At 36.6% G+C, this 25,970-nt stretch overlaps 3 protein-coding genes across 3 annotated transcripts; 1 reads left to right on the forward strand and 2 right to left on the reverse strand.

Moving 5' to 3' along the window:
• The first annotated feature begins 282 nt into the window (after positions 1 to 282).
• tspan10 (tetraspanin 10) lies at positions 283 to 4,224 on the forward strand. The gene is made up of 3 exons (XM_065252616.1): positions 283 to 489; positions 2,731 to 3,347; positions 3,762 to 4,224. Exons 1-3 carry the CDS (start codon positions 403 to 405, stop codon positions 4,075 to 4,077), a joined length of 1,020 nt encoding a protein of 339 aa, XP_065108688.1. The 5' UTR covers positions 283 to 402; the 3' UTR covers positions 4,078 to 4,224.
• Positions 4,225 to 6,903: 2,679 nt separating this feature from the next.
• Positions 6,904 to 7,926, reverse strand: LOC135768386 (retinal rod rhodopsin-sensitive cGMP 3',5'-cyclic phosphodiesterase subunit gamma-like). Its single transcript, XM_065277623.2, has 3 exons — positions 7,682 to 7,926; positions 7,552 to 7,592; positions 6,904 to 7,219 (listed from the first exon to the last, which is right to left on the reverse strand). The coding sequence occupies exons 1-3, from the start codon at positions 7,903 to 7,905 to the stop codon at positions 7,143 to 7,145; spliced, it is 342 nt and encodes a 113-aa protein (XP_065133695.2). The 5' UTR covers positions 7,906 to 7,926; the 3' UTR covers positions 6,904 to 7,142.
• A 3,493-nt stretch (positions 7,927 to 11,419) lies between these two features.
• LOC135768387 (butyrophilin subfamily 1 member A1-like) lies at positions 11,420 to 25,523 on the reverse strand. Its single transcript, XM_073813780.1, has 8 exons — positions 25,471 to 25,523; positions 21,962 to 22,025; positions 21,501 to 21,848; positions 21,127 to 21,399; positions 20,713 to 20,820; positions 20,444 to 20,488; positions 15,771 to 15,797; positions 11,420 to 14,321 (listed from the first exon to the last, which is right to left on the reverse strand). Exons 2-8 carry the CDS (start codon positions 22,008 to 22,010, stop codon positions 13,774 to 13,776), a joined length of 1,398 nt encoding a protein of 465 aa, XP_073669881.1. The 5' UTR covers positions 22,011 to 22,025; positions 25,471 to 25,523; the 3' UTR covers positions 11,420 to 13,773.
• Between the last annotated feature and the right edge of the window lie 447 nt (positions 25,524 to 25,970).

Genomic DNA, 25,970 nt, shown 5'->3' on the forward strand with positions numbered 1-25,970 from the left:
TCAACATGCTTAGGCTAGTTTTTTCAATAGGGTTGTGTGAAAGCATTCTTTAGTAAGCAAACTTTCAGTAGTCATTTGACAGTAATGGGTCATAATCATAAACATTTCATGATTTTATATTTAATTGTTCAATAGTGGAGCAGTGTGGAGCAGCTTACCACTGTTTTATGTGTGAGCTGTATGCTGTCTCATTCAGCCCTCGGGCCAGCAGACACCCGGCGGTGGAAACCCTGACCCTTTAATCCTCAGTACTGTGACTCTCACATGATGCTGGAATGCTGTGGCCCACTCTCACTCCGCATCATTCACTTCACTTCTGCTTTTCATATCTCCCATCCGACCCACATCTCTTCTTGAAGAGTCTGGATGATATGAAAAGTCCTGTCCCGGTATATCGGAGGCATGGGGCAATTTAAATCTATTAGGAGATTTCTCCTATTCTGGGAGCGAAGAAACAACAAAGATGAAAACAAACCACTTATTCCAAAGGTAAGGTGATTTTTAACAGATTTTTCAATTCATGAAAGGCTGCTTGACTACAATGTGCATTATCGGGAAAAAATAATGCTGCCATTATCATATAAAAAACCTACACAGTCATTTTAAAAGAAATGTTCAATCTAAAAGAACTTAAACACATTTATTTTTACAATTTCCTAAACATCTGGATAATAAATATTTTTGTATAGTATGTCTATTTTAATAACACTTTAAAATTACATTTATTACAGTTCATGAAAATGTTTCATGTTTACCTACACGTCATCAAGCTAATATGAAGCCTGGCAAACTTCTGAATTACATTTTAGCAGGAGATTCAGATAACTACTCTGATTCAGTGAGTTTATTTCAGCCCATTCTCACAAGATGCGTACAAAAGACACGCAGTGTGATTATCGTGCAATAGGTACACCAAATTCCGCTTTTGCATGCATATGATACGCCAGCCCTTCCCATTCACTTATATGGCGAATCGTTTCGTGTCGTTTTATTTATTGTTTTCACATTTGTTTTCTGTTTTTTAAAACCATTTTCGCTTGGGTTTAGGGTTAGATTTCAGATTTGTTTAAGCAGGTTATTCAATATACAGGTTTCTATATGTTTTTGTCTATATTTAAGCCATGGTCGCTTGGGGTAAGAGATGGGGTTTGGGTTAAGGCTGGTTTATTTAGATCAAGGACTCATCAATCTGATTCAAACCTATTAGTCTGTGAGGTTTTGATTCATCTGATTAATTAAAAGATCCAGCTCATAAGAGTCGTTTGCTTGTGAATCGGACTTTAGTCACACTGTACATTGTTTAACGGCATGAACAAAATCAACACAACAGAACAAACGGTTGTCTTTGACATTATTTCGTGTTTTAAAGGGATAGTTCGTCCAAAAGTGATATTAAACCCATGATTTACTCACCCCCAAGCTGTCCGAGTTGCATATGTCCATCGTTTTTCAGACAAACACATTTTCGGATATTTTAGAAAATGTTTTAGATCTTTCAGTTGATTAAATGTAATGTTATGTGGTCCACCCGTAGTGCACGACCTTCAAGTCCAAACAAAGTGCGTCCATCCTTCACAAATTAAATCCAAACGGCTCCAGGATGATAAACAAAGGTCTTCTGAGGGGAATCCGTGCGGTGTTGTTGTAGAAATATCCATATTTAAAACTTTATTAACGAAAATAAATACCTTCCGGTAGCGCCGCCATCTTAGTCGCGTCCACATTCAGGATGAGAGCTTATGGAGCCTGCGGAGGCTATTCTGCTGCTGCTCTATGCCCCCGCCCTCCGAATTTGTCATACGTCACTAAGAAAAGTGCGTACACTACGCTAATACTCTCTCCTGAATACAGAGGAGTCTAAGATGGCGGCGCTACCGGAAGGTATTTATTTTCGTTAATAAAGTTTTAAATATGGATATTTCTACAACAACACCGCACGGATTACCCTCAGAAGACCTTTGTTTATCATCCTGGAGCCGTTTGGATTTAATTTGTGAAGGATGGATGCACTTTTTTTGGACTTGAAGGTCGTGGACCCCGTAACATTACATTTAATCAACTAAAAGATCTAAAACATTTTCTAAAATATCCGAAAATGTGTTTGTCTGAAAAACGATGGACATATGCAACTCGGACAGCTTGGGGGTGAGTAAATCATGGGTTTAATATCATTTTTGGCCGAACTATCCCTTTAAGTAGTTCTTTTAAACACATTTAATTCAGACTGTTACCTAAAACTCAAACACATTAGATGAAGATGTGCTCTTGTGATGTTATACGTGGATCAGTCTGCGCAGCAGCCACTTTATCCAGCATACTGGTTGTTGGCAATTATATAATCTTAAAGGGGACATATCATGAAAATTTGAACTTTTCCAAGTTTAAGTGCTATAATTGGGTCCCCAGTGCTTCTATCAACCTTGAAAATGTGAAAAAGATCAACCCAGTAACTTAGTTTTGGTAAGCCATTCTCTGCAAGCAAAAAATAGGTCATTTCACTCCCTGTGTGACGTAAAAAGGGGATTTTATTATAATAATACCGCCCCTTAATCTGCACTATCCAACCATTTCCATTTAGTGCAAAGAGAGAGAGAAAAAGAAAAAAAGAGAGACAGTGTGAGAAAATAATTGACAGCACTTTTAAATAATCACCATTATGGAGATCAGTGTTTGCATTTCATCAGCTAATTTGCATTTAATTTAATTCATTTTTATCTTTCATATCATAAGGGAGACATAAAACCAGATGGTTCTTACATCTCACATATGACAACAGATGACAATCCAGGAAATCAAATCAGCTCAGGTTTGTCTAACAATGAAGGTCCAACCAGAGCTACATCATGGACTGGCCTCAGATCAGCAGCACCCAGTACATCCAGTTGGACAGAATACCTTTTAAAGTATCTTCTCATCACCAGCAACCTTCTCTTCACCGTCCTGGGTATGGTAACCCTAGTGGTGGGACTCTGGGGTCTGATCAATAAAGAGTCTTTTGCTCAAGAGAAGATCGGAGGTATTGGGACAGACCCCATGCTCCTCTTCTCATTCCTCGGTTTTGTCCTAACCCTTCTGAGTCTAACGGCATGCGTAGGGGCTTTACGGGAAAACCGATGTCTTCTTCGAATCTTCTCGTGGGCTCTGCTGTTCCTGGTGGTGGTTCAGGTGTTGGCGGTGATCATAGCATACAGCATCCAGGGCCAGATCGTGGATTACCTGCGTTTTGGGATGCTGACCGCTATGGCACGATACCAGGATGATCTGGACTTGAGATTCATTACTGATGAGATCCAGACGGGCCTGCAGTGCTGCGGGGCAGATACCTATAGAGACTGGGAAATCAATGTGTAAGTGCAGAAGCAAAATGAGTGGAAATAAAGAGAGTGGCTGACATCATTAGTAATTTTATGAGTTTCCAAGACTTCAGTAGTCTAAAGTTTGCGTTAAGTACACAGATTATATAACGTAATCTGTAATAGAAAACCTTTCAACCATTTGACGCTTTCCAGTTCTTAGCTCATAGTTTGGTCTCCAACATGTTTTTCTTGATCTAGTATTGTTTCTTTTATCATTATGTTTTACAGTATACATCATTTTTATGCCATATTCGTTTTGCAATCCCAATTTGATTTTCAGAAATGTTATGAGGTTGAAAATAAAGAGGAAGTGTATAATCTCTCTTATGAATGAACATTTTGATACCCACTTTACATGGCAAATCTGTTTTGAGCCTGATCAATAACTCTCGTTTTCTGTCATAGGTATTTTAACTGTTCAGCTCCGGGTGTCCAGGCCTGCGGCGTTCCCCCTTCCTGTTGTGTGGATCCACTGGAGAACGGTACGGTGTGGAACACTCAGTGTGGAGTCGGTGCCCAGCGGTTGGATGAGTTTTCAGCTCAGAGCGTCATCTTCCTGGGCGGCTGTTTGAGCGGCATCTCCCGCTGGATAGAGCAACATAGTGAAGCGATTGGCACGGTAGTCGTAACCCTGCTGGGAGTTCAGATCTTAACTTTGTTTATAACATCACATCTACTGCAGAGGATACAGAGGAGCAGAGCACAGCATGATGTGTATTAAGAAAGACTGCAATGAAAGGGCTCAAATGTTTTCAATAACAGACCAGGGATTATTCTGAACCAGCCTGGACTTTATGTAAATGTTACGTCTGACATCTGGAGATGTTCAACTTTTTTATTTCTGAGACAAACTGGGCAGGCAATTTTATGAAAGGTTTTTCAACTTGAAGGTATTACAAGGTTTCTGCTTGTTATTGTTTAATATTGGTTCACAGTTAGACAATTCATGGTTCTGTATTCATACAGGGCGCCCAAATAAGCATTTAACATTGACGCTTAAAAATCTATTTAAATAAATAAAGGTACAAAAGTTGTCATTAGGATGGTACTTTATAATAAGGTCCTAATATGTACTTTTGAGGTACTAATATGTAAATGTGAGGTATCAATATTTATCTGAGAGGTATCAATATGTACCTAGCATATTAAGGTACTAATATGTACTATCGAGGTATCAATATGTACCGGCGAGCAATCGATATTTACATGTGAGGTAAAAATATGTACTTGTGATGCACCAATATTTATCTGCAAGATACCGCTATGTACTTGCGAGGTATCAATATGTACATGCAAGGTATCGAGATGTACTTGTGTGGTATCAATATTTACCTGGGAGATATCAATGTACTTGTGAGGCACCAATATTTACCCGTGAGATATCGATATGTACTTGTGAGGCACCAATATTTACATGCAAGATATCGACATGTACTTGCGAGGTACCAATATTTACTTGCAAGATATAAATATGTACATGCGATGTATCAATATGTACTTGCGAGGCACCAATATTTACCTGCAAAATATCGATATGTACTTGCGAGGTATCAATATGTACATGCAAGGTATCAATATGTACTTGCGAGGCACCAATATTTACCTGCGATATACCAATACGTACATGCAAGGTACTAATATTTACTTGCAAGGTATCAATATTTACCTGTGAGACATCGGCATGCACATACGAGGTATCAGTATTCACATGTGAGTTATTGATATGTACTTGAAAGGTATCAATATTCACCGGTGAGACATCAATATGTACTTGCGAGGTATCAATATTTACCTGCAAGATATCCATATGTACATGCGAGGTATCAATATGTACTCGCGAGGCACCAATATTTACCTGTGAGATACCGATATGTACTTGAAAGGTACCAATATGTACTTGTGAGATATCAATATGTACATGCGAGGTATCAATATGTACTTGGAGGCACCAATATTCACTTGCAAGATACCGATATGTACTTGCAAGGTCACAATATTTACCTGTGAGGTATCAATATTCACCTGTGAGACATCTGCATGCGCATATGAGGTATCGCTATTCACCGGCGAGATATCAATATGTACATATGAGGTATCAATATTTACCTGCGAGATAGCAAAATGTAGTATAATTGCGAGGTATCAATACATACATGCGATGTATCAATATGTACCTGCAAGGTATCAATATGCACCTGTGAGGTATTAATAATTACATGTGAGGTACCAATATGTCTCTGTGAATATTAATATGTACCTCTTGAGGTTTCAATATGTGGTTGTAATGTGAGTATCGATATGTGGATGTGTATGTACCTGTGAGGTATCAATATGTATCTGTAAGGCACTAATATGTACCTTGGATATTAATATGAACTCTTTAGGTACTAAGGTGTCCTTTTTAATCGGTAAGGCCCCATGGACATCTTTTGTACCTTTTTCTGAGAGTGTACTTAAAACATTAAAACAAGTGGCATTTATTTTAAAAATAGCACAAAAATATTTAATATAAAAGTAAACAGAAGTTTGCAAGGTCTATTGCATATACTGTTCATAGGCTCTTATGAGCTATTATAGATGTCCATGCTTCATACACCCAATAAAAACATCCATATCATTTTTTATTTACCAGACATTCATATTTTTTTTTATATGGGTTAAGCATCCAAATGCTATTTTTCAGCCTTTTATAACTGTTTAAAGCCCAGAGGCTGCTTTACGGGCTGAGCCATGCATACACTGTTAGACAACATGTATGAAAATGACCAAGCTTTATTTTTCTGCTGGGGATCCAGTCTTGTGTACAAACTGATTATAAGATGATTTTTCAGCATTAGAAGGCCAATAAACTGGGCCAAACTCTCACAGAGAGCAGCTTTACACACACAGACACACGCACGCGCACACACGCACACACACACGCACGATGACAACACATTTGAACAAGACACAACTTGGCAGCTAAACAAAATTATGATTTGCATTTTATCCATCTTAAATAGTATTTGCAAATAAAATGTGTACGTCTCAGATAATATACTGTTAAAAATGAAAAGATGAATCAACTTAATTTTTTGGGGTATTTTTAAGTTGATCCATTTTTTTTACGTTTTACAGTTTACTATGTTACAAATACCCAGATGCTGTACTATTTTCAGTAAAAATTCGTAGTGCAGATTCATGAGGTCTAACACCTGATATTACCCATAATTCATTGTGAAAGGGAGGAATTCAGTGATGATTCACTAAATTGTTCAAATGAATAAGTGATACCTCACTAAATGTATAAATTAAATTATACAGTAAACTTGTAAAATTACAGTAAAATTCCACACCAAAGTCTATTGCTCTTTGGGTATACAGTATGACTCGTAGTATACAGTAGTATACTCTTTTGCATTCAAATGTGTATATTTTTCTATACGTTTCCTATACTATATATACTTTTAGTGATTATTCATTGTTTAAGAATGCAATTAGAACACAGAAACATAAACATCCAGAGTAAAAAATAAGCTTTTAAAAGCGACACCTGGCACCTAAAATGCCTGTTACATGATGCCAATATGACAATGATATTAAGTTATTGAGTAAAAAAACCCTAAGAATAAAACATTGTGACATAAAATAAGATACATAGTGAAACGGTCCATGTGTGTTGTACATAACATTAAGTTCATTATATGCACATGTATCAGAGCTGTTCTAATAGTGATAAAAGTGTTGCTGTACATGAATATCAAAATGATTTGTGCTGGGGGAGGGGCACTGGAACAGGAAGTGACCTCATATAATACCATACTGAGCCAGCTCATGTAACTCCAGGTGACTGTAAGCCTCCCAAGGGCAGATCACATTAAAATCTGTGACAGAAAACAATATGGGAAAGTCTCAGTACAATGAGGTTTAAAGTGTGAATGAAGACTTCTAATAGGTTATTATTTTACAAAATATCAGGACAATTTTTTTTTCAAATAGCAAAATTAATTTTCTTAGCATTTGGCATGTTCTCATTTTGCTTTTCACTGTTTGCGCAGTCCTGCTGAATCTACAAATGTGTTTGATAAGTGGTTTTAAAATAGACGTCATTCTTCAATATCTTGGTATTTCATTTATAAAAATCCAGATTTTTTTTAAAATCAAAGCTGGCTGTAAAGCGTCAACTGAATTTAGGAATTAGATCAGAAATACATACCAGTTCCTAAACCCTCCATTCCAGGAATGTCTTCACCAAATCTGAACATAATGTATGATGTTAATGGCATGTCTAAGCAAATATCAAACATGCATTTCATCATTAATTAAATGCATTAAAAGTCATTTACCCAATAACACCCTTCTTTGGGGGTTTGCTTTTGAACTGGCGGGTTGACCTCTGTTTAAACTTCGGCGGACCCTTGCGGGGACTGGCAGACCCTGTTGCCCGTGTGGCAACCTTGCTGCTTGCTTTGGGTTTGAGGGCATCCATATTTATGAGGTGGGACCAAGTTACAAATCCTGTGCACTTACTGGATTTGATGATCTGTAAGAGATTGAGGCATTGAGACATATGAACTAAGATTAATTGGCTTTAAGAGTTTCATGAATTATCAAATTAAAAAAAGCTGTTTATTTCATTTTTTTATAATTTGGTTTAAATTGCACATCCAATTATTTATACACTTTTTATCCATAAAGGTAATATAATGTAATATATAATATATAAAAATATAGTGGCCACGTGTTCAGACTCTGTAATGAAGTATGATTATTTAATCCCCTCCAGTTGAATCTGCTGAATTAATCTCATTAGATGAAGGTCAATGCATAACAAACAAAATTTGCACATCAAAATCTTCCTCGTATCAGCGAATGCATATGATATGATATCCATCACCTTATTAAACAGTGACTCTAAAATATATATTAAAAAGTTGCACTTGAATGTCATTGCATTTGATAAATTATTAAACCAAGCAAAAACTAAAAGATTTTAAAACAAACTATTTTTACAAGCAAAGTTTTGTCATTTTTAATGGATGCATGAAGTCAATTTGTGTCTAGTGGTGTATTCACATGAATATGTATCTAAATATTTCTAAAGCTCAACAACCACAAACTCTCTAAACATGTACACATTTTGAACAATGCATCTATCAGTTTATGATATAAAACCTAACAAACTTTTTAATGAAATGTTTTTCTTGAAAAGTGTGCTTGTTCTTTCTTTCAAAATAAATGTTAGTAATTAAATACTTTAACATATACTGTATGTGGACTGTAAAACTTCCTTGTCGCACTTATATGTTTAAGTTTAAACAACTTGAATACGTCATTTAAACTGTTTGATTAAGTTGCTATAAATGATAAAAATAAAGTTGTAATAAGTTAAGCTCATTAAACTTTATTTTACATTTATACCAACTCCTCACTAAGAAAGTTGCAATGACTTGTTTGAGTCAAGTTGTTTAAACTTAAACATTTAAGTGAAAAAAAAAACCAAACAATAAATCCATATAACAGTATTGCATTGTTAACCATTATAAAGTCAGACATTCAGATTTGTTTACAACCAGAATGACTTACCTGTGTCTCCGTGTATGTGTTGTATGTGTGTCGAAGCGGCTCAAGACTCTGCTCACTCTTAACACATCTGCTCTTATATATTCTGAGCATCATAAAGGGGATTAAAGCTACCCATCGCTATCCTTCCTATTTCCAAAACAATGCTGCTGTCATCAACCCTTAAAAGGTAACACACGGGCCCTGACACATGTTCACATATGAGATCACTTGTGTCTGTTTTCCATAGTTCATGTGATTCACCTTTCAATTAAATTTCATTTACTTTGGATCAAATGTTTTAAAACATTTTATATATTTTATCATTTTTTATGAATGTCGCTTTAAGTATGTAATGTCAAATCATAAAAAAAACTCAGTGATATATACTATGTTTGGAAACAGGAGGACATTAAGGTAGAATATTTATCAACATTACATTAAAAAGTGTAATTTTGTACCAAATGCAATAGGTCTAATATGAGGGGTAAAATGTGAAATTTTATTTTATTTATTCATAAATTGAATATTGCACTTCGTGTTATGTTGTTTTATTTGTGTGTATGTTGATTGTATAAGGCCAAAGACGAATTTCCAGTGGTGGAGGGACAAGCAAAAAATACAAAAAAATCTAAATATGAGTAATATTTGACTTTGATTAAAAGTGACAGACCTACAATATTTTATAAGTTATAGACAAGTGTAGTCCTGTTCTTTGTCCACAACACACAACTCGATCTCTATGTTTCTTATTCAACTTCAATTTTTTGGATAGCATATCCAGACGTCCCGTGTGAGCTTTAAACCCTCAGTTTAGTCACATCAGCAGTCTAAGAGATTATCTAAATATCTTTGCTCATTCACAGCACGGATTAACAGGCTTGTCTTTATCACAGCTTCACAACAATCACTCAAATATAATTGAAATATCATTTAAAAAAAATAACTGCACTTTAAATAATGCTGCATGAAGTTAATTCAACCTACTACTTTAAGTTTTGGCTTGTAAAAGTTGGCTTAACTTATAAAATCAAGTTGAAATTGTTTAACTTAATTTTTTAAGTTAAAGTTACATGTTGATTTGACAAAAATGCTGCATGTATTTTTATACATCAAATGTTACTTTTTTGAGTCCGAAGGTTATTAATAAAAGAAACATGTAGTGATGCTAAATAAATCACGTGGCTGCAGAAATCTGAAAGCCATGTGAGAAACAGACTGGAACTGAAGGGCTTTTTAACGTTGATACCGCCAAGAATAGACAGCTAAAATTGAAAACACATTGCAGTATTTTTCGGGTGAATATTTTATATCTCTCAGGGTAATATGCTAGTCTCAATGTTTAACAATAAAAAAACTTCATGATGCTGCAGCTGTAAATAATAAGACACCAGACAATTTAATTAGTTGAAACATCATTATGATAAAAAAAACATGCTTTGTAAGCTACAGTAGGTTTTACTGTTGCTTACAGTTTTATTTTAGGGATTTAAAAAACTGTAATACATACGTGAATGATCACTTAATTTCTTTGCCTTTTTGAGCAGAGATGTGCTGTTCCTTTTTTTTATAATCTAACTTCAAGTCAATTTCACCTAACAGGCAATATAACTGTCAAAAAATCTCCTAAACTTATTGAAAGTGGACCCAAGCAATATCTAAAGACCATAAAATGACACAGATTTTGGTATGAGCTGGGCTCGTCTGACTATAGGAAGTAAAGCTGCAGTCACACTAGACTTATGCAAGTGTCAGACGTTGCTGCAGAAAGTGGAGTGGTGTGCAATATGATCTTTGGCTTCGTCCATTTGTGGTTTTCAGAAGAGAGAAAGGTCACAAAGTGACATTTTGTATTGGTCATAACACTCTCCGTGATATGAATTCGCACTGTGTTTCCGGTATGACACATTCTCATGCATATTAATGGAAGTCAATGGATCGAAGAGTTTAGTGTGACCACAGCTTCGGCAGAATGGATTCCAAAAATGGTACAAATCAAGGGCCCTATTTTAACAGTTTAAGTGGATTGTCTAAAGCACGGTCTAAACGGGCGTGTTCGATGCCACTTTTGCTAATTCAACGACTAGAAAAAATGATCTAAAAGGGTTGTTCCTATTTTCGTTTATGAGTAATGAGTGTGTTTTGGATGCAACGTGCAATAAACCAATGAGAGTCTCAGCTCTCATCCCCTTTAAAAGCCAGTTGTGCTGGCACCATGCCTTATCCCTATTTAGATGCCGGAATTTGTAAACTGAAAAACTAAGCGGAGGAAGAAGACTACCAGTTTAAGATTGATATAAAAAATGCATTGTTTTCATTTGTATTGAAATTATTTTTTGGTATTAAAACCTTTAAAAGTCGTTTTCTTTCAGTCATGGAAGTAAAATAATTGCTGTAAATGTATGGACAGTCTACATGATGTGTAATCTGAAGTAATAATTTACAAATATGCAAGAAAAGATTTGTACTCTAAAAAAATACTTTATTTGTAACAAACAGGAGATTTACAAATGTGTGGAAAGCCGAATCGCTGTGCGCTGTGAGTTTTTTGAAAAGCATAAAGGTTTTCATCTCATCAAATCCACAGGTACAAAGTCATCATATACAATAAATCCATGGGGTAGCATAAAAAAACATTTCAAAATAGATGCAATATTTACACCTTCCAACATTTCATAATTGGTCCTCATTTATTTCCAAGAGATTCAATAATAATCTTTTACATTTTAATCCTGTAAAAGCGAACCAGGGCCGTGAGCGGTCCCGACGTGCTTTTGTTTACAAACTGTTAAGTTTACAATGTATTATATTGATGGTTGAAGGGTTAAGATGTCATTTCTAAGTGCTGTTTCATGAAATAAATGCTCTAGCAAAATTAATAATACATTTTACGCAACAAGGTCATATCTGAATCTGTTCATTCATAAAAGCACTTTGCGCTCTTATTATGAAACTGCATGTCCGTCATAACTCTAGACGAGCTCGCACAATATAACATCCATTTGCAGTTTTAGTCCACAAAGTATTCCATATGAGAAATCTTGATATTTCTCTATTGTTTCCATTGTATTTTGTATCAAATAACTGTCAATCAATATTGTTTTTCAATGATTTCGCACACGATTCTACTATGGAAAAGGCATACGCGATCAGGTCAGTTTTTGTGTCGTATTCTTATATCATATTGTATTCTCATGTCACATTTTTCATATTTAAAAACAGTTGTGTGCTGCTGCGCATCCATGTGTGAGATAAGCAAACGCGCGTTGTTGTCCTGTTTGTAGGCACATTTTGCGCTCATTAAATAACAAAAACAAAATTGCGCCATAGACTTTAGACTAGGATTATGTTGGTCTATGGTGTAGTCTATTTTAGTTGCCTCAAAATAGCAACGCGCCAACAATGCACCTGAACACACCTCGTTTTTAGGCTAGAACGCCAAGCGGCGCAATATTGGGCGCAAATGCAATTACTATTTAAACAACATAGCGCGGGTGTCCTTTAACCCATTCAGACCTGATTTTTCAGGTGTTTAATCAGTGTGCTTTATTTTGATTCGTTGATCAGCATTTTTATTGGTTTGAACCACAAAACATGTGATATCCATTCTAGTGGACGCAGGGTCTGAAGGGGTTAATACAGCAAATAATGAAACCAATGGGATGAGCATGTGTGACGGGAAACTATAAGAACATGTGATTTCAGAGGGAATGACAGGTAAAAACATCTTTCGTGCATTTGCAATCTGTTATAGTTCATCACTAGCTGTGGGATCAAACTGTCTGTCGTTTTATGTGCTGCCAAAGTTTTTTATTTTAAGTATGTTTCCAGTTTTTTATTGAGTAAAAAGTAACAAAGTTACAGTTTGAGCACATATGAATACTGTGGGAATTCAGTCTGATTTATAGAGCAGATCTCTGTGAATTCTCCGGGTTTCAAGTAGTTTATAATAGCTGTAAGCATGAGGATTATGTCAACACATGTTTGAGCTTTATAAAGATCCAAACACAGATCTGCTTCTGTTTTCATAAGGACATGTGGATGTTAACAGTAATGTGATGTAGGTGATAACATATTCAGAGGTGATAAGATCTACAAACATTTTTTCTTGGAATATTTTTTTGTAAAAGTCCCTGTAAAGTGCGATATTGATCCTGGACTTTCTTATCCGAAGCAGCCCACAACACCACAATGCTTCGCATTGGGTCATGATCACACTGTCATCATGCAGTGATCAAAACAATATGGCAGCCTTCCGTTTTAAGATTATTAACTCTTTACCCGCCATTGACAAGATAACTCGTCAATTAAGAGAAAACGCTTCCCTGTCATTGACGATAATTTCTGGCTTTCGGCAATACCGCTATTATCCACCGGGTGGCGGATTTGCGCAACTTAAACAACTTGGAAGTAGCGCCTCACGTGAAAGAGAAAGAACTCCGTGTATGTTTTAAAGATCGCTCTGCATCAGATATCTATCAAAAGTCCTTCACAAAAACGCAATTATCTCAATAAACAATTATCCACAAAATGTGGTGTTTTTGAAGAAACCTACCCATATTTGAGAGGTGATCAAAAGAAAACTAATGATATGATGAAAGGTTTTTTTTTTAAAGCAGAGGGTCTGTTCTTTCATTTGATATATTGTTTGTTTATATATTTAAAAAAAGAACGTTTTTGGAAGGCATTCAACTTTTGTGAAAATTATGAAAAATGCTGGCGCTGGCTGGCAACTTTTTTTTAAAACACTGGCGGGGAAAGAGTTCAAACTATGACATTTGTACTGTTTTTATTTTCACATTCATATTGCCAATCCCAGTGTAAATCTATTAAGCCATACATGTATTTATAGCTGGGGTACCTTTAAGCTTAATGCTTATTTGAAATCATCACAGATGGTCAGAGGTGCATCACTCCTACCAAAACCCAAAGAAAAAAATGGAACAAGTTTCTCATTAAAAGACTGACCACTAAAAGAAAAGATATGATACATAGCCCGCACATCATAAAAGGAGACCCGACCCTTCCTGTAATCCACAAACACCCCGATCCTTTGAGGCTTCACACTCAGGGTAAGAACACGTGGATCTCCACAAGCCTGATACATAGATCCATATCTCACTCCCACAGTCCAGTATCCATTATTAGGATTTATGTCAATCCAGCCCTTCCTGTTAACAGATTCTCTGGCCACACCAATATCCCAATCAGGTAACCACCTTACGTGCACCTCATAGTAAAATTTATTTGATTCGATTTTACTTCCAAGGACGCAGTGACGTATATCAAACTTGTTATTTTGCTCTTCATCCTCATCCCTCTCTTCATTTGGTTGTGTGTTTCCTCTCAATCTCACTTGTTTCCCATTATCAGACACAATGAGATCTGGATGAGCTGAATCAGGATCCAGAATCACATTCCCTGCTAAAATATTGAGATTTCTCTATTAAAGAAATTGTTAAAAGAAATCAACAATGCATCATCACCACCTTGTTTGTGCATTCTGCTTTCAATTATGTAACAGTCCATTGTCAAAATATTTACTTATTAAAAAAAAAAAAAAAACACACGAGGAAAATGAAATACAGAGAAAGCCAGACAAATTAAAATATAAGTCAGCTGGCTAAGTGATCAGCACTTTGTTTACGTGTTTTCACTGGTCACATAGACCTGCATCTCCACAGGTGGTGATGATATAGACTTTTCAGTAGTAACAACATAAACAAGCGGCTTTCGTGGTCAACACGTAACTTCCGGTAAACTCCACTAAGAAAAATAACAACAAAGTCCTTTTAAAGTAGTTTATATATTTAAGTTCAGTTCAGTTTAGCAACTATAGTCAGACCATTAAAAAACCTGAAACCGGAAGTAAAGTTCGGACCAGACGTGTATCGTGTCACCACACGTGCGTTCGATGAAATCGTCTATAGGCCCTGTGCTTCTCAATTTTTGTGCATCCTTGTTTCCTTGCCCGGCGTCTAATAGTTTCATAAAGAACATCTGAAGAACCATTCTGTTTCAGATAAGGTTATTTGTAGTGAAAAGCGGTTCTTTAGATTATAAAAAGGTATGAAAGAAATAGTTCTTTGACTTAATAGTTGGAGGAACCAAAATTGTTCTTCTATGGTATGCATTCTTGAATATGGTTGAAGATGTAACGGTGTGTAGGGGGAGGACATTTATACAACGTTATTTTGTGTATTTGGTATAATACAATATGTTCGCTGTCACAGATTTGCCAGGTCCTTCCACTCACATCCCTCATTACCACCGATCACAATCAATTCTAATTAGCTGCACCTGTCACTCCTCATCAAGACCGCCCTAAATATATCAGCCACAAACACACAGACCTTGGATTGGCCAGCTTACAGCCGGAAATGTGATGCGCCTTACCATGTTTTGAAGATTAGCTCTCAATGCAATAATGACAGGAGTTAATACCTTTACTACCCTCTCAATACGAGCCAAATCTGATCAAGAAAATTCAGATGACCAAGCTGATGGATCAACTTTGCCAGTGCGGCTTGAGCAGAATGTATCAAATTGGGATACAATAACGTTAAAACCATATCTGACGACAAGCGACAAACAAGTGCTACACTGCACCGCACAAAGGGACCGTTTGACATGATCGTAAGGTCACGCTGGCCTTCACAAAGAAGTTGTGGTTTAGAAGTACATATTTTAATTTTGATTTTGATTTTTTTTTGTGAAAATGATGATCGTTTTGGATAATTCCTGCAGTGATTATAGAGCAACATAATGATTGATGTAAGAAACTGTACAGAAGCACATCAGTCACATCTAACAATTGCAAATCTACAGTATAACACTCCAATAGCATTAATGATATCTTAGATATTCACTTACCTTCATATTTTCTCCATTGTGTGATATCTAAAAACAGGCAGGACAAAAGAGAATCATACAAGAATCCAAAACAGAGTTCCCCTCAAAATCTATTTAATAACACTTAATAGTTCTTTTAATCATCACTTACACTCTTTAAAAGGAAGGTACTTAAAGGTGCCGTTTTTTGTGATCCCATTTTTTTTTTACCTTTAGTTAGTGTGTAATATTGCTGTTAGAGCATAAATGATAATTCCAAAATTATAAAACTTAAGTCAATGCCAAGCGATATATTTTCTTTAAAGGTGCAGTGTGTAAATTTTAGTGGCATCTAGTGGTGAAGTTGCAAATTGCAACCAATGGCTCAGTCCACTGCTCACCCCTCACTTATGAAACGCATAGAGGAGCTACAGTAGTTGCCACCGAACAAACATTTCATCTTTCTGAGACAAATTTGTAAAAAACTTAAGGGCTTCTGTAGAAACATGGCAGCACAAAATGGCGACTTCTATGTAAGGGGACCCTCTGTATGTAGATAAATACGTCTCATTCTAAGGTAATAAAAACATAACGGTTCATTATGAAAGGTCTTTATACACCTCTTATAATATAGTTATGTATATTATTTAGCATTTCTGTCAAGAGATCCTTCTAAAAATTACACACTACACCTTTAAAGTGGTTTCTTACAAATAATGCACATTTTTGTAGCTCCAGATGTCCTTAAACGGACTAATTTAGTAAAAAACTCATCAATCTGAAAATTGTCCCTGATTGGCCAGCTAATCTGTACGTTGTGATTGGCTGGAAATGTGACCCTCCTTAACATGTTTGAAAGATTTGCTCACAATGCAATGCTGACAGGAGTTAATTTCAGAAATAAAGGTACAAATGTACAGTTGCCTTTCAGAAAGGTACACCTTTGTACCAAAAGAGTGCATATTAGTACTTCAAAGGTACATATTGGCAGTTCAGATATACATATTTGTACCTAAATGGTACATATTAGGACCTTTTTTAAAAGGTACTGCCCCAGTGACAGATTTGTACCTTTATTTTTGACAATGTAGGTTGTGAGTCCAGGCAGGAGGAATTATGCAAATGTCAGTCTTGTCCATGTCAACAGGCCCAGGAAGTAAGCTTTTGCCTACAATCTGTGTGTTTGTTGTAGTCCAAAAAAAGAGATTTGTTTGTACCTTTTGCATATCTTTAACATGTACTAATACACACACACACCAAAGGAAATGTAAAATCATAAATCGGACAAAATTAACTTTTCAAGGACTACAGAGAACGGCCGGTTTGGACTACAGCTCTCTACTTCCAGGTACTGTCAGGACTCTGCCTTGAAGTCTTGTTATATTTGTATTTTGTCATGGTGGCAGAGTTCTGGCAGTCCCTGGCCTTGTGTGGAGGTTCATGCCTTGTTTTTGTGTTTGGCATGTGCCTCCGGTGTCTTGTCCTGTGACCCCGCCCCCCTCGTTTTCCTGCTTATTAGTAATCATTGGTTTTCTCCCATCACCTGTTCCCGCTCGTTATCTTGTTTGCTTTCTTCCATTTAATGTAAGTGTATCTTTAGTTCTGTGCAGGATCATTGTGTTGTGACATCGTGTTTCGTGTACGTTCGAGTCTTGCTATCGAGTCAAGTCATCTAGTCAAGTCTTAGTGTTATGTGTCAGTTTCATGTCTTCATGTTGTGTACCCCCTCGTGGGTTTTTGTTTTTGTAAAAGAAATAAAGTGTTTTCTGTTTTTCCCCGACACCGTCTGCATTTGGGTTCATCTGTCTTGCTAACCCTCACAGAATGATCCTGCCAACACTGAACCCAGCGACGGTGTTGGGGTCCGTCACGTCGCCACCAGTCACGGTCCTGCAGCCTATTGCAGTGCGTCCAGCTTCTTGCTGGTTGACGGAGGGGGACCGCGCAGCACTCTCCAGTGCGCTTTGGAGAGCCATCGCCAGGCCGGAGCCCGCGCATTCCGCGCAGCCTCAGCCGGAGCCCGCGCAGCCACAGCCGGAGCCCGCGCAGCCACAGCCGGAAACGCGCTTTCCGCGCAGCCACAGCCGGAGCCCGCGCTTTCCGCGCTGCCACAGACGGAGCCCGTGCATTCCGCGCAGCCACTGCTGGAGCCGCCGACAGAGCCCACGCCACCAACCCGTCACACTCAGCCCGCGCAGCCCGCGAAGTCAAAGTCTGCACAGTCCCAGCTGCTTCCTCGCCCCAAACCCCCGTGGACTGTCTTGTTTTAGTATCTTGTGGACTTATGTGTGTTTGATTTAGTTTTGTATTTTATCTTGTTTTTGTTACCTTTTGTTAAGTTTTAGTCTGATGTGTTCTAGTCTTGTCATGTTTATTATCTGTCATGTTCTCTTGTCTTGTGTGTTCCCTTTTTGAACGCCAGGTGGCGTCCTTTGAGGGAGGGCTACTGTCAGGACTCTGCCTTGAAGTCTTTTTGTATTTTGTCATGGTGGCAGAGTTCTGGCAGTCCCTGGCCTTGTGTGGAGGTTCATGCCTTGTTTTTGTGTTTGGCATGTGCCTCCGGTGTCTTGTCCTGTGACCCCGCCCCCCTCGTTCTCCTGCTTATTAACCCTCACAGGTACATGACGACAATATTCATAATTTTTGACTAACCACCACCTGGAATATGACATAAAAGACGTGGCCTTATTTCGCTAGGGAGAAGAGGAAGAGTTGCATTAGTAGTGTTTTTTCACTATGCCAACAAAGTTCTGTTATTTTCATCCCAGAGTCAATTCCCCTTTGTTTGGCCTTTTCTGAGGACAGCTTCCTTAATCTGGCATGACCTTTTCGGAACAATGTGCGCTATGCTGCTATCGTCAAATCACAACACACTGGACACATTACACAATCAAACATTACGGATTTCTGAAGGAGGGACTTCATAAAACAAGGAAGACATTAGCCCGGTTTTATGACAGTGAAAACAGTGGTACAGAGATAAATAAATTGTAATATCCTTCTTTTTTTCACACAAGAAACATGAACACATAAAAAACACATAAACACAATCATAGCTTCGGAAAAAAAAACCGGCAACTTTAAAAGGGTTTTTATAGGGATGCCATAGCAGAACCAAACATTTAGTCAAAGGTTCTTTAAAGATCTTTATAATTTAAAAAAACCTTTTGGGAAACAAAAATTGTTCTTGGAACCATTCAGCCAAAATTGGTTCTTCTATGGCATTGTGAAGCACCTTTATTTTAAAGGGGTCATAGCATGAAAATCTGACTTTTTCCATGTTTAAGTTTATATTTAATTGGGTCCCCAGTGCTTCTATCAACCTTGAAAATGGGTAGAAGATCAACCCAGTAACTTTGATTTGGTTAACCATTCTCTGCAAGCATCAGGGCCAGCGTCCAGGGGGGGGCATTCGCGGGCCGTGCCCCCCCAAACAGGTTGTTGTGCCCCCATACACAGTTTTTGATTAATTTAATATATATCAAGAATAATTAAAATAAATTAAACATTGAATGTTTCATGACTTGTAATTTAATCAAATGAGGAAAATATAGTTGATATATGTTTTCTTTAATTAAAATAGACCAGTTTCTCTGATTGGCTGTATTGGGTCTCATGCGCCATTAGGCTTTAGCATATTTGTGACTTGATACTAGCAACGTGTTTTTTTTGCGGAATTTTATGGATCGTGTAAAATATGGATATTAGAACATTTAGAACGAACCAGCACCGCCTGCTTCATCTGACTTCATGCAAACACAGACTGGCTCAAACTCAGAGATTAGAGGTCGAGGTGGAATTTTCAAATCTACAGGACACTGTTTTAAGGAAGTTTAATGTTCGTACACGCCGTCTTCAGCTATTTCAAAGGTAAGTTAGCGTTGTTTTAAATTACGTAAGCTTAAATGTGAAGTGTGGCTATAGACCGTTAACAGCATTACGACGTAATTATGGTAAAGCAGCTTTTTTAAAGCACGCGGTGTGTGCTGCGCTATGAAACCCATTCATTTCAATGGCGGTTTGTTGTTGCGTCGAGCAAAGCGCGAGCGCAGTGGACAAAGTTCAAATTAGTTAAACTTTTTTTGTTTGTGATCTTCTGCCCTTTATACAGGAAATGAGCTGACAGTCTGTAACAATTGTATAAGTTTGTGCTTGCATTGTATTTGTTGTTTTAATGCCTTGTTTTTGCAGGTTATTGTTGCTAATTGCGTGCCCCCCATTGGAAGCCACTTGCCCCCCTGTCAGTTATGGTTTGGCGCCGGCTCTGGCAAGATTTCACCTGTTCTGTGATATAGGTAACAAGTCTAATTACAATAATACTGCCCCCTTAATCTGCACTGTCCAACCACGACACTGACATTTAGTGCAGAGAGAAAGAGAGAAAGAAAAAAAATTGTTAGCACAATTGTGTTTCAATTCAACAAACCACCATCATTACGATTAGTGTTTGCATTTCATCTGCTCGTTTGCATTTTAAAGGACACACCCCAAAATGGCAAATTTTTGCTCAAACATACAAAGTGGCAATTTTAACGTGCTACAATAAATGATTTGTGGGGTATTTTAACCTAAAACCTCACACATGCACTCTGGGGACACCAAAGACTCATTTTACATCTTATAAAAATTTCATAATATGACCCCTTTAAGGAGTGTAAATGAACCTATGTTAGTAATAAATTATTAAACAAGTAGAGCCAAATAAACATATTTACCAAATTCTGTGATTCCTTTCTGATTCTGTAACAGTTGATAAAAAGCTGAAGAATAATCAGAATAAAGACAAGAGAAAAACAATTAATTATTTTATTACACTAGGAACAAAAACAACAAATATTAAATATTAATTAATGTTAATATAGTCCGACAGATACCTCTTTGAAACCATGTGAGAAGCAAATATTAGGTAAACTGACATATCAAACTCATAAGTGTTAACAAAACATATGTAATGAGATAATGAAATAATAAACATGAATGTTACCTATCTTCTTATGCAACAAAAAAGCTACTAGTATTCCAGCGATCACACTGATCAATACAGCGACAGAGATCAAAATAATTAATGTTCTCCAAGAGTGAAACATTTTACCTGCAAACAAGAAATGAAAGTGAGCAAATTGAGCACTTTTTGTGGAGTAAAACAATTCATATATATTGTTAAAATGAAGTTAAAGTTGTACAGTACAAAAAACAATGGATTACAACAAAATATAATGCATAAAATAGACAAGCTAATAGCAAAATGATTTTTGTTTTATGTAATGCATGAAATGACTACTAGTACTATAATATAAAAACATAGCAACGGCAAACCTAAAAACTTGCCAAACCCTAAAACAAATAATGCTTTACAGGTATTTTACCTGAAAACCGGAATCAGTGTGTGGGTACTTACTTGATGTAATAATCTCAGTTTCCATCATGTGACGTCCCAGTTTGACCCTACAATGATATTTACTGTGTCTGTTATACACAGTGATCATATGTTTCACTCTGAATCCATCTGTGTCTCTTTGTTTGTCTGTAGTTTCAGATGTCAAAGTGACTCCTTCACTGTCCAGCCACACAAGTTCAGGTTCAGGGTACCAACCTTTAGATTCACACTGAAGATGAAGTCCACCAGAAAAATCAAATCCATCTACAGTGATGAGTGGAGGACTTCCTACAGCTTTGTCATCCAACAGTGTACAATAAATGCATAATCACCAGACAGTTTAATTTTCATATCTTTTTATTTTACTTTATAAAGGTTTTTCTTGACCTACCCACCTTCAACTCGTAGATTAGCAACTTTGTCATCAAACCAGGTTTTGGACTGAATAAAACACTTGTAAGCTCCTTTATCAGAGATCTGAACTCTTGAGAGTTTGAGTGATGTGTTTCCTTTCTGTAGTTCATCTTTAAACACTTCAGTTCTTCCTCTGTACGACTGAAGCTGATTTGTGATTTTATCTTCATGATCTTCATAGAGATGAACTACGTCTTTAAGATCAAGTCTGGACCACTCGACTCTCATGTCTACAGCACTGATGTTGGGTTTGAGAGAACAGGGCAGAATCACATCTTCACCAACTATAGCGATGAGAGGATCTACAGGTCCCACAACATCAAAATTATCTGTTATAAGAGACAGAAAACACATCAGTCTTCATTTACTCCCTCGGGTTGTTTTTAACCTGTATGATTTTGTAAGAAAAGTCAACAGTTACCGGTACAAATAATTAGCCTACCTGCTGTAATTCCACTTATAATAAGTAGAGTCAAAGAAATGAACTTCATCCCTTAAAAACACAGCTGCAAGAAAAGAAAGAAATATAAAAAAAACATTTATTTTACGAGTTTGCATAACATCTCGTCACATCCTAGCGAAACCCACCAGTTTGCTAAGCTAACAGACTGCATTAGTGATATTAAGGACTGGATGGCACATAAACTCCAATAAGACTGAGATACTTATTATTGAACCAAATCGCTCCAAACATAATATGTCAGATTACAAGTTGCCCATAGATGGCTGCACGGTAGTGCCATCTTTCACGGTTGAGAATTTAGACGTAATGTTCGACAGCAATCTATCTTTCGATAGTCATATCTCCAACGTCTGCCGCACAGCATTCTTCCATCTTAGAAATATCTCAAAAATACGCCATATGCTGTCTGCATCAGATGCAGAAAAGCTTATCCACGCTTTTATGACCTCTAGAATAGACTATTGTAACTCGTTACTCGGGGGATGTCACGCAAAACAGGTAAACAAGCTACAGCTGGTTCAAAACGCCGCCGCAAGAGTGTTTACTCGATCTAAGAAGTATGACCATATAAGTCCAATTCTGGCATCTTTACACTGGCTACCAGTTAAATATCACATACAATTAATTACCTACAAAGCTTTAAATGGCCTAGCGCCCTCGTATATCAGAATACAATCCACCACGTAAACTGCGATCACAAAATTCTGGTTACTTAATTATCCCTAGAATATCAAAAGTGTCTAAAGGTGGTAGATCCTTTTCCTACTTGGCCCCTAAATTCTGGAATGATTGCTGATCTACTGGCTGTCCTTCAACGTAATCCCCCACCGATGCACGACCAACGACCACCGGCTGAACCAGTTTAATCCACTTACCCGCTTCCTATCCCTACCGTGTTTATTTATATAAATATATATTAATCTCTCCCTAGGGTTTTTTGTCCTTCTAGGAGTTTTTCCCACTGGGTTTTCTCCTAGGGGGGTTTTCGTCCCCGGGAGATTCAGCCAACTTTGACTTAACTTAGCTCTTTACTGTATATGTTACATTATTACTACGCTCGCTTGTACGGTTTATCCTTAGCCGCTATATTCTACTTCTAATATTATCTATTGATTTTTTGTGTTTCGCACCTACATTTACTCATGTAAAGATGCTTTGAAACAATTAACAATTGTGAAAGCGTTATATAAATAAAATTGAATTGAATAACTTGTAATCAATAGGTAATCAACACCCTAAACTAACCCTAACCCTTTTTTTCGTAATCGTATCACAAATTTCTTTTTATGTGTCATTGTCACATATTGGTTACTGAACTGTTTTATTCTATTTTCTTACAATTGTCGCTTCTGTTTAGGGTTAGATTTACATAAAATGACACCCTTACCCGAACCCAACTCTAACCCTAATGCAGTGTTCTTCACTCCCAACCCTGGAGAGCCGTGCCCTGCAGAGTTTAGCTCCAACCTTAATCAAACACACCTGCAAGCTAATCAATGTCTTCATGATTACTAGAAAATCACAGGTAGGTGTGTTTGATTAAGGTTGGAGCTAAACTCTGCAGGGCACCGGCTCTCCAGGATTGGGAGTGAAGAACACTGCCCTAATGGTTACAATGGTTTAAAAAATTTTTTTAAAAATAATTCAGATTTTTTTTATAAACCAATACTTAAAGTGACATCCTAACGCAAACACCAAATCTAACCCTAAACCGAAGCGACAATAATTTGAAAATAGGTAAAAGCAGTTGAGTAACAAATACGTGACACACAAACAGAAATTTGTGATACGATCACGAAAAAATTTGGACATTTGTGACAATATCACAAAAACATTATCAAAAAGTTACATGACTATATCACGAAATTTCGTGAGACTGGGCTGTAAAAAACATAGTAAATGGTACTTTCTCGTAGATTAAAGACTGCCAACAGGTTTTTGTGATGGTTGGGGTTAGGGACTGGGGTAGGTTAGGGGAAAAGAAAATACAGTTTGTACAGCATAAAAAGCATTGCATCTATGGAATTGTAAACCACATATGCCAACTTGTGTGTGTGTGTGTGTCAAGTTCAAGCTTTATTAAGGGCAATTTGATTGCAGTAAAGGTAAACAGACAACAAACTGACACATACAATACTTCATAATAATAAATAGCAATACATACAAATTACAAAAATTCCTAAAAGGAAAAAAACCTTAATAAAGTGTGTCTGTGTTTGTGTGCGTCAATTGCTCCATATAATAATTGAATTTACCCATTCGGGTGTGGCAATAAATTCCAGTATAAGCTAACAAACATAAACACGCAACAATACTACCCATATAATATTATGTGGGACTAAAATGAGATAAAGGGCAATGAGGACTCATAAAAAGATCTGGGATGAACGTTCTGACACACATACGTGATTGAGCAAAAAGTGAGGCTTCATGTCATTGGTCAGGTCATTTCTTTGTTGTGACAACACAAGCCTCAAATAGGCTTCATCTGGCACGCTTATTTATCCTTGACACAAACTCTGAAGTCTTGGTTCAATTGTACAATCACTCATTTAAATGTATTTGATTTGCTTAAAGTGAAACTGAAACCATCGTTGAGCTCGGGTACCTCTATCATCCTTAAAATGTGCAAAAAACTTGTCTGCCTAAAAATTTCATAATTGAAGTCCTTTAGGAAACAATGTTTCTAAAGTAAAAATACTAAAGGTTTCTCTGGACTAACTGTACGTTCAATATTTTATCTCATATCTAATATACACACTTGCTCAATGCCAAAATTAATGCACTCGAAGAAAGAATGTAAATATTCATTCAAGTGTTGTGCTACTGGATTGCTAATATCCCCACGTCTTATAGCATTAGCATGTTTACAAATACAAGAGTTCTCAATTTTTCCCCAACATACAACAAACCACACGGGCAATGGATAGCATAAATTACATATTACAGGTGATAACAGTTTTTATAGAAATATTTTTCCCAGTTCTAGGATGTGGAAATACCCTCCTAGTATACTGGCACATACACAGCAAAATCACCAGTGTTAAATGTACACATGTTATGTATATATATAACAGCGGGGGAAGTGCTACTATCTTTATCATCATTTGTAATCTGGCTAAACTTACTCACGGGTAGTGAAACATCTAATCCTTTTTGTTTGTATATTTTTAAAATGTTTATATATTATTAAAACTAAACATGATGTCTTGCTGTGTGGTTTCATAAAAAGATTTAACATTTACAGCAGGCATTTAGCAAATGTCTTAAGGAAAACAACGCTTTACAAAAACAAATGCATTTTAAAATGAAGTTGAAAAAGATTCTACAAAAAGGCTATAAAAGGTAAGAAAAAATGTGGTTCTTTGAGAAATAAAAAAAAAATTGTTTTCTATGCCATTGCTGCGACGGACCTTTCATTAATTTGAAGAGAGTACATGACCTCTGAAACAATAATGTTACACTTATTCAAGTTTGTCATGACTTACCTTTAACTCAACCCTGAGAACGTTTACAATCCTCTTCAGTATCTGTATAAATTCTGTAGATGAAAGAGGATTGAGCAGAAACTTTAATTTTACTTTCACTTATGATTGTAAACATCAAGTGCTCTCATATCATTCTGATAAACATGAAACTGATAACCTTCACTGTGTGTGATTTAAAATCTTGGTAGCATTTTATTTACAGTATGTGTATTACCTTGTACATATATGGTAAATATGTTGTACTTACAGACAAATGTGTGGTACTTACTTTTGAGTTTCTACACGGTATCATTTCTGTAACTCTGGATAAGTACTCGGTAATACCAGAAAGTACAGGTATACTGTAACTAACATGAAACACTACTGTACTTATAATGAATGTACAATATAAGTATTTAGTACTTACAGGCAAGTGTGGGTCAATGACAGCTACTTATGGTGTGCATATATGAAAACTAGTAACAAACACTATACTGTACTGCCTCATATTTAAAAGTGAA

This window comes from Paramisgurnus dabryanus, chromosome 3, assembly GCF_030506205.2.
Source record: "Paramisgurnus dabryanus chromosome 3, PD_genome_1.1, whole genome shotgun sequence".
Lineage (NCBI taxonomy): Eukaryota > Metazoa > Chordata > Actinopteri > Cypriniformes > Cobitidae > Paramisgurnus > Paramisgurnus dabryanus.

Excerpts from the sequence above, each read along its gene's own strand:
- LOC135768386 (XM_065277623.2), bottom strand. The coding sequence starts at position 7,905 with ATGTCTCAATGCCTCAATCTCTTACAGATCATCAAATCCAGTAAGTGC. Across the intron at positions 7,593-7,681 it reads CCAAAGAAGGGTGTTATTGG|ATTTGGTGAAGACATTCCTG; the intron begins GTAAATGACTTT and ends CATTATGTTCAG. Across the intron at positions 7,220-7,551 it reads AATGGAGGGTTTAGGAACTG|ATTTTAATGTGATCTGCCCT; the intron begins GTATGTATTTCT and ends TTTCTGTCACAG.
- LOC135768387 (XM_073813780.1), bottom strand. The coding sequence starts at position 22,010 with ATGAAGTTCATTTCTTTGACTCTACTTATTATAAGTGGAATTACAGCA. Across the intron at positions 20,489-20,712 it reads TTTGTTGCATAAGAAGATAG|CTTTTTATCAACTGTTACAG; the intron begins GTAACATTCATG and ends ATTATTCTTCAG. Across the intron at positions 15,798-20,443 it reads GAAAGGAATCACAGAATTTG|ATATCACACAATGGAGAAAA; the intron begins GTAAATATGTTT and ends GCCTGTTTTTAG.
- tspan10 (XM_065252616.1), top strand. The coding sequence starts at position 403 with ATGGGGCAATTTAAATCTATTAGGAGATTTCTCCTATTCTGGGAGCGA. Across the intron at positions 490-2,730 it reads ACAAACCACTTATTCCAAAG|GGAGACATAAAACCAGATGG; the intron begins GTAAGGTGATTT and ends TCATATCATAAG. Across the intron at positions 3,348-3,761 it reads AGAGACTGGGAAATCAATGT|GTATTTTAACTGTTCAGCTC; the intron begins GTAAGTGCAGAA and ends TTTCTGTCATAG.